This window comes from Saccostrea echinata, unplaced genomic scaffold, assembly GCF_033153115.1.
Source record: "Saccostrea echinata isolate AGI-Se365-2 ecotype Australia unplaced genomic scaffold, CSIRO_AGI_Sech_v1 ptg000054l, whole genome shotgun sequence".
NCBI lineage: Eukaryota > Metazoa > Mollusca > Bivalvia > Ostreida > Ostreidae > Saccostrea > Saccostrea echinata.
This window is the reverse complement of record NW_026889803.1, coordinates 9,467,404-9,484,778: the sequence shown is the minus strand read 5'-3', so window position 1 is coordinate 9,484,778 and position 17,375 is coordinate 9,467,404. Positions and strand designations below refer to the sequence as shown.

Below are 17,375 nucleotides of genomic sequence, written 5' to 3'. Positions count from 1 at the left end.
TCAAGGATACAGTTTTTCAGAACAATGGGGATTCTCTATTTGAAAAACAGAAAACTTCACTTATTTTGCTATATATGTGACTAATTTACACTTCATTTAATGGCAAATTGGAAGTCGATATGCAGTTTCTAAATATTGTTCTACATTGTGCTGTATATAACGTTGAATCTCAAAAAAATTTAAGACCGTTTTCTGTTACTTAAAAATTTTCTTTTAAACTGCTTCAACTTTAGGGCTGCAACACCCTCTTTACACATGCATGTTCAACTATCAAAGCTTCTCACAGTAGGTCGTTACGGTGTTGAGCTCGTCCTTGTGAAGACAATTTTTAAATCATTTTCAATTTCTAAAGCAAAGCGGAAAGGCCGACCAGCATCATAAAGAGAAGGTAAGAAGATTTTAAAAAGTTTAAATACTAAAACATACTCGTTTGTAGAAATAACACTGTTTAATTTCATAAATTAAAAATTAATCTGCCTAAACTTAAAAGTCCCAAATTTAATAAGAAGAATGTGGATCTTTCTCTAAACTTTAAGGTTTTGCCAAAGGTCAACATGTCCAAAAAATTAGTTTTACAATAGCTCAAAAACTATGTGAGGTGTAAAGTTAAAACTTTTACAGTTTATAAATATATTATTGATTAACAGATAGAAAGTATCACTTGAAAACAAATATTTTAAAAAATATATTTTCTGAGAAAAAAAATTCAAAAAATTTGAATATTTAAAAAAAAAATGCACCTGCTTAATTCTGTACTTTTAGTAAAAACCATCATTGCAGAAATAACATATGTTCATCAATGAAGGGCAAGTTGGACGTGAATGGTCTCTGAAAGGCTGTTATTGAAAACATGACATATATACATGTAAAGACAAGACCCCTATAAAATCCGCCATTTGCAATGTACTTTCGGTTTCAAATCTTAACATTTGGACAAAATAAACAGGGAAAACAACTTTCCAGAGGCTATCGAAGTCCAACTTGCCCTTCATTGATAACATATATTGTTTCTGCAATGATGGCTTTCACTAAAAATACGGAATTAATTAGGTGTATTTTTTAAAAATATATGCTATTTTTTTAAAAAGAATTTTTCTCGATAATTATTTTTTTAAGTATTTGTTATCAAGTGATACTTTCTATCTGTTATTCGATGATATATTTATAAACTGTAAAAGTTTTAATTTTATAACCACATAGTTTTGGAGCTATTGTAAAAATAAATTTCTGGACATGTTGACTTTTGGCAAAACCTTAAGTTGATTCTTTTTTATGTAAGAACTCGCCAGAGTGCGACCTATGCAATAAAATGTGGGGAAGGGCGACGAGCAGCCTTTAAATGAACATTTTCATATGATAAAGCTACCGCAAAATACTATTCTTCCAAAAAAAGTGTCCCCGGTTTGATACTCATGAATTTATATTCCCAACAAACTTCGTCAACGTATCGGTTTTAGGAATTTTCTGTACCGCACGAATCAGTGATTTTTTTTGTCCATGATCATTAACCCCCCACCCCACCCCGTCCTAACAATTCAAAATGATTATAAGTACTTATTTCATTCTTTGAAGGTAATGGAAGGTGTATAAAATAGTATTAATCTTATTAACTGTAACAGATACTTTGCCCTTCTTATTTAATAATCTGTTTCAGACGAATCAACTTGAAACAAGGAATAAATAAAATACGAAACAATAAAAACGATTTGTATTGCGCCAAATTCAACAATGTTACTCTAAGGCACTTCAAAGAATAAAAATAAAAAGGTGAACAGAATAAAAATTACAGATGGAAGGTAAAAAGAATTAAAAGGAAGTATGTAAATATAAGTATTATTGCTGTTAACACGAGCAACAGTATTGTATTGCTTTCTCGAGGAATGTTCTATCGAAGTAAACTCTAAGGTTTTCACAGCTTTCGAATCATAAAAATGTTCCATCCAAAGGACAGGCAAATATCTTCTAGGTCCTCCTCGCGGTGTTTTAGGAGCAAAATTTATTAATTCACTGTCTTACTTTGACCAAGTTTAAGTTGGTCTTCATTCAGTTGCTGGTGTCTTCCAAACCAGCTGTAGGCTTAATAGTAATTTTGCTCCAGGTGTTGATTGGTTCAATGACTAGATAAAGATTGGTATCATCTGCATAACAGTGATACTCAGTACTTCATCTAATGGTTGTCTAATCTAATATCTGACCTATTTGTTAAGAGAACATACAGTACAATTTTGGTTCAAGAACGGAACCTTGAGGTACGCCATTAGAGAATTTCTAAGCATCTGATAATGATGAATGGCAGTGTGCTGAGCTCTGTTTGCTAGATAATTATGATGACATCCATGACAATGCACAGCCAGAATGAGAATATCAAACAAAGCAGGATTTTGTAATCAATCACTATCGCCTTGGAGAGTTCTAAATTAAAATCACTATGACTCTGCAAAAGCTGTTGCTTTATCATTGTCTTTATGAACTTTCAAACGGAACGTTTCAGAGTAATGACAAGACCATTATGCTGAATACAGGCTCTCATGCTCACTGTTCTTCATAAGATGATCTTCTATATTACTCACTACTACATGTTCAGTCATCTTGGATAAATCTGGAAAGTTAAGCACTGGTGATTTTTGAAATATTCCTTGTCCTATCCAGCCTTCTTCAGAAGTGATCAAAACGATTTCCTGTTTCCGCTTTGATGAAACTCTAGTTTCTAGTAACAAAGCGTTGATAAGCGTCGAAAAAAAAATGGAAAAAAAAATGCTGGAAAATGCAGGTATGTTGGTGTAGGGGCAAGATCATATGACTTTTATGGTGAATGTAATTACAGTCTTCTTCACCTCTTTGGGCAAACTGGGCTGACTTTTCCAAATTGATGGCCAGAAAACTCTACATGTGCCCTAAAAATATCCTTACGACGTGTTTAGTGTAACTCTTGTAAGTAAATTTGATTTTACCCATCTTTCCGAGGAAATGGTCACCAGATTTGTTTTGCCAAGGTAAGATAACATTTTCTAGATGGTAGACTAGTATTACCAGTGTTTCGTAAACGTTAAGTATTTTCTTGGAGTCATGGCCATATTCAGTAATTTTGTTGAGGAGTAATCAGTTGTAAGGAATTTGGTGTCCATACGACACTTTTCAATATACATTTCTCGGTGCAATTTTAGTTTTGCTTTTCTCTGCACACGTTCTGTCTTGTGTTTCCCTTTCCTTACAATAAACAGTTCTTCAGTGTTTGGCCTCAGAATGATAATTTTACTTTACATTGGTGCAAGTTTGTTTAGACTACCACTAGTAGTCTTTTAAATTTTGGCTTACGAGCTTAATAATGAATCTATTGTATTTTCCCTAAAATATTCACTAACTTGATGAAAATTTGCCAATTGCAACGTAAATGGCTTTGATACGTCTAAATGGAACAAATTTCTGTGGTTTCTATATCTGTATCTTACAGTGGATCTCCTTATATTCAAGAGTAGGTGTTGAATATACATGTCATGAACACACGGTTGGATTTCTTTGATGATGCGTGAATCTTTTGTAATCAAGATGTCTAATATATGACCAGAAGAACGTCTTTAAAGAATAAGATAGATTACTATATATGAACGATAAGTTATGGTTCCGGAAGACAAGGTTTGTTACAATATCGTCAATGTTTGTAAGGCTCATTAACTGAACTGTATTTTAGAAGAACTTTTAATTATACGTCTGGAAATCCAACTTATACTCATAGTTCACTTATACTCAACCGCTCACGGTAGCTCAGTCGGTAGAGCGCTCGCTCCGTAATCGGGAGGACGTGAGTTCGAATCTCGGCCGCTACAGACCTAAGTCGATAAAAAATGGGCAGCAACTGTTTCTTCGCCATGCGCTCGGCACTTTGAAGTGAAAGTGCGGGTCCTTCGGATGAGACCTTAAAAACCGAGTCCCCGTGTCGTGGCAGGCGTTGGCACGATAAAGATCCCCCACTGCTCAATGGCCCTGAGTGCCGAGTAAAGGTCAAAATTTGACGCCCTTCACCGGTATATGGTAACGTCTCTATATGAGTGAAAAATTCTCGAATGGGACGTAAAACAACAAACAAACAATCAATCACTTATACTCATAGTTCATATATATTTCAGTCTTTAATATTTTGACATTCCATTCAATCAAGGTGAGGTCAATCTACCCTACATATATACAATGGATTCCTAAACTTCATAAAATTCCTTACAAAGACACATTGCCGGGGCCAGCATATGCTCTACCAAGCCCGTATTTTTACTCCTTGCAAAAATATTAACTGCTGTAAAAGAGAAACTTCAGACGTACTGTACTATTATAGCATATTCTAGAAGTGGTGTAAATCAGATGTGGATTCTTAAAAACTCCAAAGAACTTAATAAGTAACATTCTGCTATGACCCACATATGGTGTTTGCGTCTCCCAACTTATTCGATACTCAAGAGCATGCTTTGAGCACGATCAGTTTTTAAACCGAGGCAGATATGACAGATAGATTGAAGTTACAGAGATTTCAACAACCTCGTTAAAAGTCAGCATTTCGTAAATTCTATGGTCGTTATGATGACCCTGTTAAGAAATATAACTTAGATTGGGTCGTATTTTGTCTGACTTGTTTCATACCGATTGTTAGACCTTTTTTATACCCCCGTTTGAAAAAGGGGGGTATATAGTGATGGGGGTGTCCGTCCGTGTGTATGTCCGTCCGTTAGGTTTTGGGGTACACATCTCTTATCCGCAACTCCTCCTATACCACTCAATAAAATTAAATGACACTTTTACAGAATCTTTGTTACATAGTCCTATTTTACTTTTTGATCGGACACATATTTTGGGTTTCCAATAGCAAAACATAGACACTGCCATTCTTTCTATAATATTTAGGGGTACCCATCTCGTATCCGCAACTTCTCTTATATCCTTAATAAAATTTAATGATATTTTCATAGAATCTTTGTTACATAGTGTGCACCTCCTATTTCGCTTTTGTTTTGACACATATTTCGGTTTCCCATAGCAAAACATAGACTTTGCCATCACAAACATATGGGAGGCGGGGGTATCATTTTGTGAGCTCGGTGCTCACAGTACCTTTAGTTTTTATACTAAATTTGACTACGGTATGTTCCGTCTACCTGATCAATACATAGGGCGGTTGTGACCGGTGAAAAGAGGAAGCTTACTCCTCCGAGGCACCTGATCCCACCTCTGGAATTTTTTTGGGGGGTTGGGGTCGTTTTTATGCCCTGATTACAAATTTGTATTGTTTGTTGATTTTTGAGATCGACCACTGTTCGTTTTCTTCATCTTTTTCCTTCCAATACGTACTGACTAAGACATTTCGTTGCAGGAATCTGGAAACTTGTTGTGCTGCTGAGTCCCTTACATCGACTACATGGAAATTCAGATTTCCAGTGATTATACATGTATGTTCCTCTGTCCAAACTTGTGTTGAATTAGATATTGGCCCTATTCTTCTAAGAGTTTTGGCAGTTAAAGGTTAATTGTCACAGGACATTAATATTGTGGTCAACACACAACATATGTAGTCGCCCGCGTGGCGCAGTGGTTAGAGCGTCTGCTCTAGAGTCGCGGAGTAAGGAATTGATCCTTACGTCGCGGGTTCGAATCCCACTGTGGGACGTGGAGACCGGTCCTTCGGATGAGACCGTATAAACCGAGGTCCCGTGTCGCAGCAGGTGCTGGCACGAAAAAGATCCCTCATTGCTCAATGGCCGTAAGTGCCGAGTATAGGACAAAATTTGCAGCTCTCCACCGGCAAGTGGTGGCGTCTCCATATGAGTGAAAAATTCTCAAGAGGGACGTCAAACAACATACAAACAAACACAACATATGTAAAGCTATAAATTTATGTATGTACACCAAGAATTCTTAGTGATCAAACCTTAACATATACTGATAGTAAAATATTAATAAGCATCCCCTTGGTGTAGATGATGCCAGCATCATTTTTCCTTATAGGTCGTAGCCATCTGGAATAAGGTAACTAAAATGTTGTCATCAATATCAAAACCCTGCAATATTTCTGAAATTGCCGTAATGTTAACATTGATTATTAAAATAAAATCGCAAATTGACAGAGCATTTCTAGTAATACCGTTCTGTAGTTTAATAAATAGAGAATAAATGGTAGACTTAAACGTGTAAGGTCAGCAGTGGCTTTACATGGGATGCTTATATGATATTGATCATGACTTTCCTCTGGCCCGAATTCCCTCGCACTTTGATCTTAAAGTGAATGTGTTGGGCACGGCCACCAGGACAAAATATGGTTCAGTAGAATAGGAACATAAACCAAATAACTAGCACTTATACCAAGTTGCTGATATCGAACGTGTCGATTTTATACATTACTCACTGTGTGGTTTTTCTTGTTGAAACTACCACCTGCTTTGGAATACCTTGTCTCGTGCAAACTCTCCCGGTACCACTTACAAAGGTATGGTGCGGATCACATTCTTAGCTAACAATATCACGGTCCAATAGGCACTCAGAAGTATTAAAATCCAAAACTGTAAAATCTGATGAAGTTATAACAAACAACAGACCCCCAACCCCCCGAAAAAAGGAAGGGCACATCCCTAATAACTGATGAGTCCTCTCAAAACAAAGTAGCTTCATATTCAAATATAAAAGCCATTTGAAACATTAAATAAATCTGCATTAGTATTAATTATATCGCAGTTATATCGTCGTATACCCTAAACGTTCCCAAAAATCACTTCCAGATCAAATTTACCTTTATACCTGTCAATGTATTGAATTACGTGCATGGGCTTTTAATTTAAGAATTTGATAACAAAAATTTAATGCTCCCAAATCATAAGGATCTTGTACACTTTCCACCTAGATATTGACGTTACCCGTGTTTGGTTGACGTACTATGCGGCCAAGCGGGTATTACAAATTATTTCAGAAAAAAAATTTAAGTCATCACTGCAAATGATAGAGTCTCCAAAAATCAAAGATTTTATCAGTAACTTTGACTAATAACTGTGAAAGCTTTCAACAAAAGAATTTCTTTTGGTCTTACAAATTAAAACATTTGATATCATGCTAGTGTTTTTCTTTCATTTTTTTTGTTTTTGTTTGTGTGTGTGTGTGTGTGTGTGAGGGTGTGTGTTTTGTGTGTGTGATTTTTGTTTGTTTGTTTGTTTTGTTTGTTTTTTTTTATAAGTTGTATATAATCGAGATTTTTTTCCTCCAGGAATATGTTATTAAAACGATAAATAAATAAAATCAATATTTATCGTACGTAAGAATTTATCATACACCCCCTCTCCACCCTTAAAAAATCAATCTTTCAACATACCCAAGCAATGATGATCACATTGTTTAAATAGATCTATTTTTGACCTTGCTCACTTGCTCAGTCGCCAGTCCTGATCAATACCCCCCCCCCCCCTTTCGCAAAAAAGTCGAAAAGTAGTCAAGTAATTAAGAAGAGAATATTTAATTTTTATAAACCAAGAATTAATTTTATCAAACAGTACTGTAGTCTTATTTAGTCGACCAAAGAAGGTGTATTTTTGTCACACTTTTTACCAGTTTCACAGGTACCATGTGCATTGAAGTATAACTAATCCAGCGGTCGTCTACTGGAGTAAGAAATTCACGACATATTGATAATCAAGTAAAACAAGATCTTTAATGCCACTCTTTAATTAATTTCTCATCTACTATACAGTAGATAAAAAGTTTTTTTTCCCTGTAACGTGAATATTTTACGCATTATAATTAGGTGACCAATTCAAGTCTACGTCGAAACCCCAACTATTAAATTAAAGTTTTCTGATTTTTCCAGATTGTGTCGGTCAGACTTGCACTGTTCAGATATATTGATTTTCTATCGGTTTTTGCCAGTAAGGCCAATGCATTTCGGAAAATCTGAAAAATAACATTGTATAATTCGCATATCAGGTAATTTGATGAGCATGTATTGTAATTACATCGTTGAAAATGTAAATCTGAAAGCACATTCGTGTTTCTTAAAAAGAAAACGGAGTCGGTAATAGCGAAAGCAATTGAATGTTCTCAGATCGATAAGAATATTTTTAAAAAAATACCTTTTGCACAGAAGAACTTTATTTACAATTTTTATTTTAATGATTTTCCACCTTTTTTATCACAAATCTCGAAAAACAAATGGACCAATCGCTTGCGTCCGTTTTTATATCTGAAGGACGAAAATAGGGTATGGGTGACATTTTTAAGTTTAAAAGTTTGATTTTGTAGAAGAGCTCTAAAAATCTTGTCAAGAGTGATATGAAAAAATTACTTTTTAGTATTTAATCAGCATTTCCCTTCTATTACGAAAGCCCAGAAGGTTCATTCGAGATTCGAGTTTCGAAATACGAGATTCGAAATTCGAGATTCGAAATTCGAGTTTCGAGATTCAAGATCCAAACTAACCAATCAAAAGGCGGATTCAATATTTGATTACTCCCTTTTATTAAGTTTTTACTATCAAGAAATCAATGAATATATTGATAACAAATGGGTCATTTGCTTAAATAATAATGCAAGAAAAAATGTTATATGTATCAAAACAAAATAGAAATGAATTTTGGATAACGTTTTGAAAAATATATATAAAATATTATTTTCCCATTAAACAAAACAATAGATACATATATAGAATATTATATGGTCTTATCGTTGAATAGCGAATTTAGTATGTAGATAATTTATTTAATATGCACATTGATGAGGGAGAAAAGTGTTATTGATATGAAATAAATCCTAAAGGATCATTGTCTTTACACTGCACAGAAATTTTATTAAGGATACATTTCATTACATTTAAGGGTGAATCTGCAGTTAGAGTGATCGACTATTTGATAGGGAATAAAATAAATTTCAGTTTGTATATCTATAATTTTTAATTAATTCAAGTATTCAAAGCCTTAATTGAAAACTTAATTTTTATGTATTTCTCCTATTGGGAAACACTCACAGTGGTGTTTATTCCCTTCGGCTAATGTGTAGGCTAATGTTAAGTCACAGATTTCACCTAAAGGGCATCGATCATTGCCGAATTGCGGATAGGTAAGGAGGCAGTCGCCCCTCTCAATAGAAGGCGGGGGGGGGGGGGGGGGCGGATGACCACTTTCTGCGATCTTGGAGACATCTTTCATTGTCATTTTTCCAGTGAATATAATTATAAATCATTTAAACATATTTTTATGATACAGAAATTAAAATCTTCATGACCACTTTTAATAAAATTGAGAAATTTTAAAATCCTTACAAAGTGCTTGGAAATTATGGGAACTTCTTTACTGAATAATCTAAATATAATTTTTAAAATGTTTTATGTTTGACTCCCTACTAACACAAACATATTTACTAATTTCTATTCCCTGTCCGAGTCGTAGACTCCTTTGATGTCATGTTTAATAGTCTGATATCGACTTCAAGGTAACATTTCAATTTTAGATTTAACCAGCTATAAAAATCAATAGTTTTGTATACTGTAAAATTGGATAGGCATAAAAGTGTGGATTGTTAAAAATACTTTTATTGCATTTGATGAAAAAATATTCTAGTAACTGGTAAATAAATAAGATTTATGGTCAACTTTCCCCTATTTTTCAACCAAATACATGCATGTATAAATGAATATTTTTTGACATCAAGAAAATGATGTGTAGGCTATAGCCTTTTTGCCTATATGGAATATACACCATTGGGAAAGCGAACGCGATTTTTCTTTATCACGACTACGATGTCTTTCTTGAAAGATTTCCTGTGTACACCAAAATGGCATACATAAACTAAGTAATTTTAATACGTACTCCTTTAGGCTATACGATTTTTTCAAAGTCCTAAAGGTGTATAGAGGGTCCATTGTTTTGTTAAAATAATTAATTTTTTAACATAATTCAATACCTTTATATCTTTTTTTCTCTATGGCCATTACATCATGTATTGAAACTTATGTATTGATTGGTTATGTATCTTGCGAGACCCGAGCGGTTTCCTTATAAATAATTATCGAATATATAATTATTTTGCCCATGCATCGCAAGATTGACACTGAATGTTGATAACCGCACATATGTTTACCGTTGTAATAAAATAAACAACATAGCCATAGGACCCTGGGCACGCCCCCCCCCCCAACACACATTCCCCTTATATTTTTACCGATATAATTTACTATAGAAAACATAGCAACTTTATGCTTGTGTCCTTTCAAAAATAACGTCTGATAACCGTGATAACCCCCTGTTGTTGTTTTTTTAAGGGGGTGGGCTTTACAGTGATTTTTTATTTTATTTCCTACGGGCCTGAACAAAGAGAAATCATTATCTTTATTAAGCATGTATATTTCAGCCATCCGCACTTAAGGGGCTGTCTCTTGGTTTCACAAACTTGGTCACTGATCACTTTCTAACACCTTGTTGCAAACTAAATCCACTTTAAAACTCGTATTGGTCACTGGTCACTTTCTAATACCTTGTCACAAACTATATCCACTTTGAAACCCGTATTACTAATTATTATTAATCGCTAGTCACTTGTTTTATTGCACACTTAGCTTTGAAACCCGTATTAGTCACTGGTCACTTTCTAATACCTTGTTACAAACTATATCCTCTTTGAGACCCATATTACTATTTATCATTAATCGCTAGTCACTTGCTTAATTGCACACTTATAATTCTCATCAACTACAATACGCCCCCCCCCCCCTTTGCTCTTTGAATCCGATTAACAATATTTATTATTATGACATCAAACCTGTAAACAAAGTAGATAACACGATATAGATATTCTTGATATAAATCTATTATAATATTTAAGAAGTTATAATATAAATTTAAGTATATTTTGCAGACCAAAAACCCAATAATTTTTTCTAATTTTGTTCTGATATATATAACACTCTTTCTTGCATTGTAATATTATCAAATGACCTCTTGAAGGTCAAAACTTAGCAAAGGGGAGTAATTGAATCTTAAACCGCATTTTGATTGGTTAGTTTGGATCTTGAATCTCGAAACTCGAATTTCTAATCTCGAATTTCGAATCTCGTATTTCGAAACTCGAATGAGCCTTCTGGGCTTTCGTACTTCTAAAGATCGCACTGAAGTTTGTTTATCAATTTACACGCGCTCGCCGTTACTGTGACGTTGAATGTCGTAAGGGGACGATTTATGGGTACTCTAGGATATATTTTCTTGCAAATCGGAAGAGCAACGATTTAAATATTTAAAATGACAAGAAGAATCATCAACTAATTCCAGCATCCCCTGTACGAGGGGTGATCAAAAAGTTCGCAAACTTATCGAATTAAATAAGGTTTCAGTGTTTATTATTTTTTAAAGTAGCCCCCCCCCCCCCAGTTCTAATGTAGATTACAACCGTTCTGTCCATGTGCGAAACACGTGGTCCCCGCGGTCACATGAAATGCTCCGTAGCGTACTGTCACAACAACTAAAAGATTTATACGAGTCTTATAGTTCTTACCATGCATATTATTTATTGTCACAAGAAAAGTCCATTTGTCACAAGTGGCCAAATCTCGGCAAAAGGATGGGTGGATAAGGATATTTTTCCCAGAATGAGCATGGTGACAATCACGACCCGACTCATCTGTCTTGGGTGCGATGTTTATCCAATGTGAATCAAGTATGGGCTCCTTCCATCTATCATACCTCTTATGTGTAAAGTCTAAACTAAATGATATTATATGAATTTTATTATTATTTTACTGTTAAGATATTCAAGTATTTTTCTAACTGTGACTTGGCGATCTATCGTAAAAAATTGTTCAACTAAGGACACATCTCTTTTCCAGCTTACTTTCACTGGGCACCAGAACGAACATCATTTTTAGCCGGGCTTTGCTGAAAGCAAAGTCCTGGCTGTAGGCATCGTGATCGACTGCCTTACTATAAATAGCACATGTTTAGAAAAGTAAACAAAAAGCCTAACAGCGTCAAAGCAGACGCTTCCGATAAACAAAATAGTCACATTGAAAGACGATACTTAAACAAATATTTTTTTACATCTCAATCTACGGAATTGTTAATTGATCAATATTTTTGTTTGAGAATTAAATTGAAAGAGGAATTAGATATTTACTTTATTATTATCGTGATATAACAATTTGTGCACATACGCTACTGAATGCATATTGTAAGCGAACTATTTTCAATAAGCGCGGGCTTTTCGACAGGTTGCCTATATTTCATATCGTTTTCGTCGATGTTATGTGAGTGGTTATATTCTCTGTTTTGTCTTTCAGCAAATAAATAGATAAGTAAATTGGAGTTTAAAGAATTAATTAATGTGCGTTATGCCTGAATTAGGTCGCCTGACAATTGTACATGGTGTATCTGGTGTATCTAGTCGGCGATAAAAGTAGTGTTTGTTTGAAACTTTAAGAATATCTCTAAAAATATGTGCATTTCTTTAACTATGAATTACATAAATTATTAAACCAATATGAATTTATTTTTTTTTTTAAATTAAATTCTAATTCAAATCTATCTAAAGAAAAATCAGCAAACCATATGGTTCAACATTCTTTTTAAAAAAAGTTTGGCAATTGACAGACAAACATTTTTTGTAAAAAATTGTTTTCTTAAAAGTTAAAATTAGTGACCTTAAATGTTTAAATTAGTGAAATTAAATAAAACAAATGACTTATATATTCCCCTCACTAGCCATATGTTATTGGTAGAATTAAAAAAAATTGTATGACATTTTTTGTTCGTTTACTGATATTATATTTTAATTAGTCTGACCTATATTTATTTACGTCCGTGATGCATGTATAAACAGTAAGCCCACTGACAATGTCGTGATATCTGTAATTTTTTTTAAGATCAGTATAGCATTAAGGTGTCTTGAATGGCAAGAAATTTAATGTAATAATAAATTTTAAAAACATCGGTGGTCATTTATTAGATGTAATTTGGTACGATACCGTGTTAATTCCTGCTGATATTTTCAGGGTTGATCTTGTGAAAACGGCTTAACAGGAGACAATTTATTAAATTTTTCCTTTCAAAATAATTGCAAAAAGATGATGATTTTATGATTATATTAACGGCATAAAATAACAGCGAACACCGACTACTTGCAGCAAACAAGTGCGCCGCCATTACGAATTCGTAAAACAAAGAGACAGTTACGGATACTCGTAATTTTCTGAAAAAAAATGTGTAGGAGGTCAGTCGGGTATAACCGGAAACAAACAATTTTTTTTTTAGCCTTATGATGTATGTATGTAAATATTCACGAAGATTAATCTTACAGTTGTAATACTGGTAATGCTGAAATGTTTTCAATATATTACTACTCAAATAAAAAAGTTAAAATTTGAATGCGTTTAAAGAAAAGGGTTTGAAAATACGGTATTACTTCGATAACCCTGAATGCAATTAAATTAACTTTCTCCTTTCTAATAAATAATTTCGAACAGAAATCCTTATGATAGTTAAGATCTTGTGTTTGTTTGTTTGTATGTTGTTTAACGTCCCTCACTCATTCATATGGAGACACTACCACTTGCCGGTGGAGAGCTCCAAATTTTGTCCTATACTCGGCACTTACGGCCGTTGAGCAGTGAGGGATCTTTTTCGTGCAAGCACCTATTGCGACACGGGCCCTTGGTTTATACGGTCTCAACGGAAGTACCGGTCTCCACGTCCCACAGTGGGATTCGAACCCGCGACGTAAGGATTAACTCCTTACTTCGCGACTCTAGAGCAGACGCTCTTACCACTGCGCCACGCGGGCGACTAAGATCTTGTGTAAAGGTGATGTAAATGAAGTTCAAAACTATTTGTTTTCTTTCATAATATGAAATAAACAATGCGATTCCATTTGGTTAATATTTTAATTTAATAGTATTAATTTAAATGACTGGGATAAAGATTTATATTCTGTGAAGCATGGAATATAAATAAATAAAAACGTAAACTTTAAGATAGAAATTTCATGTGAATATGTTTATGTATAATATATAAATTATTTATACCCATTTAACAATCAATTTAGCGTCGAAAATTTTTATGCTTACAAATTCAGATCAAATTTTTAGTGAAAAGTCAATGGTATGTCACCTTGGATTCATCTCGCATGTGCTCCATAAGCGCTTTACAGTATATTGAGCGTGTGCGCGCATTCCAAAAAAAAATGGTCTTAAAACACACGCAAGCTCTCAAGGGTGCTGGGAAATAAAAATCGTTTATGTTAATATATAATTAAAAGAAAACAACATATAAAAATGTTCATTAGTCTTTATCTAAGTACAACACATTATAATTTTTCAGAAAAAGTTGGTTAGTCTTTGCTTCAAAACTTCCTGTTCAGAATGAAGAGCCATCTATGTACGAGCCATAAAGACCTGAATACATCATGATTTTCTCAGGCAATGACCATTATGGCCGAACCTGGAACTAGAACTAGACTCATATTCATGTCATAAAGATTAGATAATTATAATTTTCGTGCAGCTGGTTTCTTAGAGGACCAAAAATAAAGAATATTTCTTTTCTGATTAATACAGGCATGTAGTATCATTATCAGAAAAAAGGAGAATTGTCCACACCCGAAAATCCTATTCCGTTGGAGAAGGAGTAGGGGTGGGCTACAACTTACTTTCACATTTCGAATTTCATTAATTCATTACCAAATTACCGTACTTTTAATATGCTACAATAAAATGATGGGTACAATCTAATCAAAATTAGACTATCCATTTTGCTTTTAGTAAATCTGTTCGTCGCTCGTGACAAATACCTGGTTTATATTACGAAGAGTGAGTTGAAAGTTCCAATTTAAATTTGATTGCGAAGAGTCAATCAACCTTTCAATGTACATTGTCCATTGTAAAAGTTTATGTTTGAAAAATGGTGACACCCCTAGCTCCTCCGATACTATATATGTGCCTGTATGAATCAGCAAAACCACTCAAAGTGCACTGTTACCATGCATAACCATTGTGAGCTTAATGTTTAGAAAGGTATAAATGTATTTTCATTAAAAATATCACGAAGTCCTATCCTGGGGTCTTAACGTTGGGTTCTGGACCGTAAATTTTATTGGTAGATGGGTTATTGTTAATTATAATCATACAAACTCTACCTGTTAAATATCAATGATCAGAAAGAAAGATTTTCAAATATTTACTAATTTAGGATTAGACAATACACTCGAACATATTAAAGCCCGGCTTTCAGTACTTTCAGTACTTTGATTAACCATCTCCCTTCCTTCACTAAAACAGTTAATCCAATCAATCATTAAACCTCTGCCAAGTTATTTGTCCTCACAAACCTTGTACAAATTATTATATATTATTATAAATTTAGAGCCGTTTCTTGCAAGAGTGCGACTGAGTCAACCATTTTTTGTCACAAGTCATCTATATTTTGACGCCATTTTCATATTGTGACGTCATAAGCATGGCGCAAAACATAATGTAACATCTCTATTTATAGAACATGCTTACTTATGACTATATGTTTGCCAAATTTCATTCTGATCTGAATTGTGGTTTTGTAAATATAGAGATAGTTCGCGACCTTTTTGATCACATCTCGAATATTGATTTAGCTTGGCCATTGTTGCACGGAAAAAAAAAATCTCGACCGACTGTGTATTCGCTGCAGTTTAGTTCGGTGCCCACTTTGTAAAAACACTTGAGTACAAAATTTTCAATATATGTTCTTTTCCTTTGATCTTCAGCTCATTGTGCTGACTTCGATGCACATAAACATATTGAAAGTGTATGTAAACACCTATAAAATTTTTAAAATTTGTTTAACAATTTTCTAAGATTTAAAAAATTTAAGACAATAAATGATTGCAAATTACATATAACAAATGTCTGTGGAAGACAGAGGTCCCTTTTATTTTTAAACACAATCATCGCATGTTGTGCACTCCTTGCTTACTGTAAAAAAAATTTTTTTCAGAGAACGGAATGCATCAAATAGTTAAAGTTTTCATTGTTTTGATGACTTTATGGGATCCCATACTGTTATCAAAATCTAAACTTCGAAAGGATCTTCTTCTGAACTATACAAAGGAGTTACCACCAAATGATACGCAGACTATTGTCTACATATCTTTCAGTGCCTTTGATACTACTAATATAATAGATTTTGATGAAGAGGACGGGAAATTTTCAGTTAGTGGATATCTTGAAGTGTCCTGGATAGATCCAAGAGTCGCCATGAACTGGGCTTCCTCGCCAGGTTTTCAAACTGAAGATTTTCCATTGTATTTAAAGGACTCAGAAGTCTGGACTCCACTTATTCGTCAGATCAATGCGTACAGTAGATCTGATTTTGAAAATATGGTCGAAGAAACAGTAATGTTTCATAGAGACGGATCTGCATTGATGGTAAAAATGGACATATTTACTACAGAATGCAAAACAAATTATAGATATTTTCCTTTTGACACACAAGAATGCTCAATAGACATGGTGATATGGGGATCATTTATGGGAGAAACTATCTTAAAAGCACATAACAGCACAATCAACAAGGCACTTTACAAAAAAACTTACAATTGGAACTTAGAGGATGCCAGCATTAGTGTTGACAGCATTGATGGTTTCAGGAATAAAAGGACCTCCGAAGTTCAAAGGGCGAGAATTAAATTTAAGATAAAACGAAATTCAACATATTATGTATGTTTTCTGATCCTTCCTTTTATAATATTACAATCGCTCCAACCGTTTGTGTTTTTGATGCCACGGGATTGTGGTGAAAGAGCCAGTTTCTCGGTAACTGTTCTGCTCTCGATAGCTGTGTATCTCACTATAGTAGTTGATCATATTCCAAAAACACCAGAATCTGATATCTCTTTGTTGGGAATCAAGATGGTTATTGATGTTTTCACAGGGGCTTGTTTTCAAGTTTTTGTGATCTTGCGTCATCGTTTCAACAATAAAATATGTCGGTCAAAAGTGGAATTATGTAAAGTCTCTAAGGATTCTGAGAACACTAGCCCCAGTCCTGAAAATGATACAGGAAAGGGAGAGACGACGGACTTAAAGGACTTTTGCCTCACACTTTTCATGGTAGGGATTTCTCATACTTATACTATTTGGATATACCTTTCTTCAGAAGTTTAAATATAAGAAAACTTCCGACATACTCAAAACCAACACATTTTGACAGTATTTTGAATTTTCTGCGGTCTTGTGGTTGTCGAAAAGGTGTTTTAGGATATAATAATCTAGACTGATTTTCTCTCCAAGACTGCTTTACAATATCATTTGGACACAATATCAAGCAAAACTAATTTTTATGTCACATCTTATTGCAATATGGTACATTTGTTACATAACTTGTTGAACAATGTAAATATTAATA

General features: G+C 34.0%; 2 protein-coding genes across 2 annotated transcripts in view; both read left to right on the top strand.

Annotated features, from left to right (window-relative positions):
• The window catches only part of LOC133172714 (thioredoxin-related transmembrane protein 2 homolog), a 284,179-nt gene that overhangs the window by 242,043 nt on the left and 24,761 nt on the right, over nt 1–17,375 (top strand). The window lies entirely within an intron of this gene.
• Nucleotides 16,007–17,134, top strand: LOC133204588 (ligand-gated ion channel 4-like). The gene has a single exon (XM_061340341.1). The coding sequence runs from the start codon at nt 16,007–16,009 to the stop codon at nt 17,132–17,134; it is 1,128 nt and encodes a 375-aa protein (XP_061196325.1).

Bases quoted from the DNA above. Each gene is read 5' to 3' on its own strand.
- LOC133204588 (XM_061340341.1), top strand. From the start codon at position 16,007: ATGACTTTATGGGATCCCATACTGTTATCAAAATCTAAACTTCGAAAG.